This window comes from Phytophthora parasitica, assembly GCF_000247585.1.
Source record: "Phytophthora parasitica INRA-310 unplaced genomic scaffold supercont2.70, whole genome shotgun sequence".
In the NCBI taxonomy this organism is placed as follows: Eukaryota; Oomycota; class Peronosporomycetes; order Peronosporales; family Peronosporaceae; genus Phytophthora; species Phytophthora nicotianae.
Genome location: NW_008649056.1, coordinates 279,244 through 281,776, shown reverse-complemented (window position 1 = coordinate 281,776; position 2,533 = coordinate 279,244). Strand labels below are relative to the sequence as shown.

The 2,533-nt window shown below is 50.8% G+C and overlaps 2 protein-coding genes across 3 annotated transcripts; one reads left to right on the top strand and one right to left on the bottom strand.

Annotated features, from left to right (window-relative positions):
* Nucleotides 1–36: 36 nt before the first annotated feature.
* Nucleotides 37–2,533, top strand: PPTG_17551 (the record flags this gene model as incomplete). Of its 2 annotated transcripts, XM_008915430.1 has the most annotated exons (7): nucleotides 37–279; nucleotides 364–465; nucleotides 559–641; nucleotides 777–806; nucleotides 876–1,084; nucleotides 1,158–1,256; nucleotides 1,329–2,533. In XM_008915430.1, 5 exons carry the CDS (start codon nucleotides 37–39, stop codon nucleotides 1,045–1,047), a joined length of 630 nt encoding a protein of 209 aa, XP_008913678.1. In that variant the 3' UTR covers nucleotides 1,048–1,084; nucleotides 1,158–1,256; nucleotides 1,329–2,533. The 2 variants fall into 2 exon arrangements, with proteins under 2 accessions (XP_008913678.1, XP_008913677.1); XM_008915429.1 differs by having other exon boundaries at nucleotides 559–806.
* PPTG_17550 (hypothetical protein) lies at nucleotides 1,186–2,127 on the bottom strand. Its single transcript, XM_008915431.1, has one exon. The coding sequence runs from the start codon at nucleotides 1,913–1,915 to the stop codon at nucleotides 1,361–1,363; it is 555 nt and encodes a 184-aa protein (XP_008913679.1). The 5' UTR covers nucleotides 1,916–2,127; the 3' UTR covers nucleotides 1,186–1,360.

The window sequence follows — 2,533 nt, the reverse complement described above, 5'->3', positions numbered from 1 at the left end:
CAGTCTGGCGAAGTCATTGTGCAGAACTATAATGCGATGCTCACCATGGCGAGTCTCGCTGACGTCGCCCACGGCATTTTCATGCTGCAGAACGATGCCGCGAACCTGATCTGCCAGAAGCTGCTGCGCATCCCACACCCTTCATTCGACGCAATGAACGGAGTTCTTGCAGCTCATTTGGCGTCTTCTTTTCTGGCGGTGGACGATGGCTCAGCGTGTCGATCGGGCAGGACGCTTGACCCTTTGCGTGAAATCTGCGAGAGACTATGCCAACATCCGGTACACAACTTGCATGAAATCTGCCCACTAATGAGTGCTGTATAGTTCTTATATGCTCAAATTTGCTGTTTTTGGATGCATCAGGCGTACAAGCTTTTAGATATCAAGATGGTGCCGCTGATGCCTCACCGATCGAAGAAATTCAGCACACACTCCTGGACAGGCATCGTGAAGCATTTACACCAGGTTTGCTGTCCTATTTGTTTTACTATCGTTGTCTGATGTGCAGCCATGGTATCTGAATTATATGCGAGCTAAACGTTTTGCTCGTGCTGCCAGATGCAAGTTGCCAACGCGGCATCTGAAGAAGGTATCGACTGGGATATTTCTTTAACAACCGACCACGGGAGAACTTTAAACCGGTCAGTCGGTAGCATGCTGATTTTACGGGGCAAAAACTCGATACAAGCTGATCCACTCACCTTCTCGGACCCGCGGATGTATGCTCCATGGAATTCGGATCCATTTCGGTGCTATTCTTCCAACTCGAACTTCAGCGCCTACGACAAAACAGGGACTCTGATCAGGTACTGTTTGCAGGATACGTGGTGCCCGTGGAAATGCTTCTAATTCTTCATATTGCGCTCGAAATGTAGCAATTCGAAAGCTATGCTGCAGACTCTAGCGATCACAATGGATAAGGCCTACGATATGTTCTCACACGGCGCGTATCTGCACCAATATGAACGCTTCGGCGTTGACCGCGACTTTTTCCAAGAAGCTTTCCTGCGAATCGATCAAATTACACAGAACTACTCCTCGCTCTGAAATGGCATCGAGACGCTGACCAAGCACGTTGTTACCGGTAAGGTTCTTGATGTCTTGTACTTATGTCTACGAAGCTATTTGAATTGACCAAAGCTTTTTTGTCGATACAGAACATGCAAGTGTCTCGAAAACCAAGAAGGAGAGATCACAAAAACAAGGAAGTAAAAACTCCTGGTTATTCTTCATTTTTACGAGGACGCTTCTCATTTGTACGTGCCTACGTTGTATGTATTTGCTGGAACGGACTATCAATACTTGACTCACCAGGGTCGCTTTTGCAGGCCTCTTGGACAACACAGACATGGTGTGGGGCTCACGGCTCCAGAACGGACATCATTTCGAGTGGCTCAAATGTCTCCAAAAGTGCGATGACGCTGTCATCCAGTTCCAGCTCGCCTTCTTGCGAAACAAACTGACCGTGGCTGTCGATGTATTCACCCTCGTGCTTTATGGCCTGGTTGACGCCGGGCATATGTGACGGCGCTGCGGCGGACGGGTTGTGCACTTGCTTCGTTCCATACGCGGGGCGCGGATGGTCGCTTGTGACAAGGACTTCACTCTCGGACTTTTTTGTGGGGCTGGCCGCGGCCTCCGCTTTCCGCCTCCGCGCGATCTTCTCACGGTATTTTTGAGCATGCGTCATGGTCTGGCGCGTGGTTCGAGTTCCAATATGTGCAGCGATAGTTTTCCACGGACCCGACGGGTAACATTCGAGTGCTTCCAAGAACAGCTCGTGCTCTTCGAGAGTCCAGGGCGTACCAGCGCGCTTGGTAGGTAGTGAACGGGCTTGGTCCTGGTTGGGTGCCAGTCGAATGAGCTCTTGGTCTTTCTGAAAGTACTGACTCTGGACGCGCTGGGTGATGGTCATACCAGTATCGATGGAGGTGTAATAGATAGGAATGCCGTGGGGCGGACCGTGCTAGTGCGGATGGTGATGTCACTTGGATGACAAATGCAAGAATGAGCAAGATGCAGTCGCCGACAGATTTCATCGGATGGACCGTTCACAACATTGAATTGCCGATTGCAGTTGGGACATGGAGCGCAGAGACGGTCGATGCGGTGACTTGGACTTGCAAGATCATAGAGCGGGCGGTGCGGGGCCTGCACAATTGGCCTACAGTGGAAACTTGTATTCCTATTGACAGTTTCCAGGCGAAAATCCAGGTTCGGCTGATTGGATATTATTTGACCCCGGATATTCGACTGGTGAGATTGCCGAATTTTGGGTCGTCAATTGAGCCTCACCAAAACGCGAGCCCTCTGGCGAGTCGCCTAACAGCTCGATAACTTCGTGCAGCGACGCAAATCCTGGCCCGCATTTGCTCGAACATGTGCCACATAATCGGCGACCAAATCTGTTTTTGCGGCTCGGTGACCACCAATTCAATGTTCACTGACGGCGGCCAGGCCCTACTCAGCGACTGGTAATCAATTTCGTGGGAGCTGGTGCTTGGGGGCATGTTCCCGATCCTTGACGTATTTA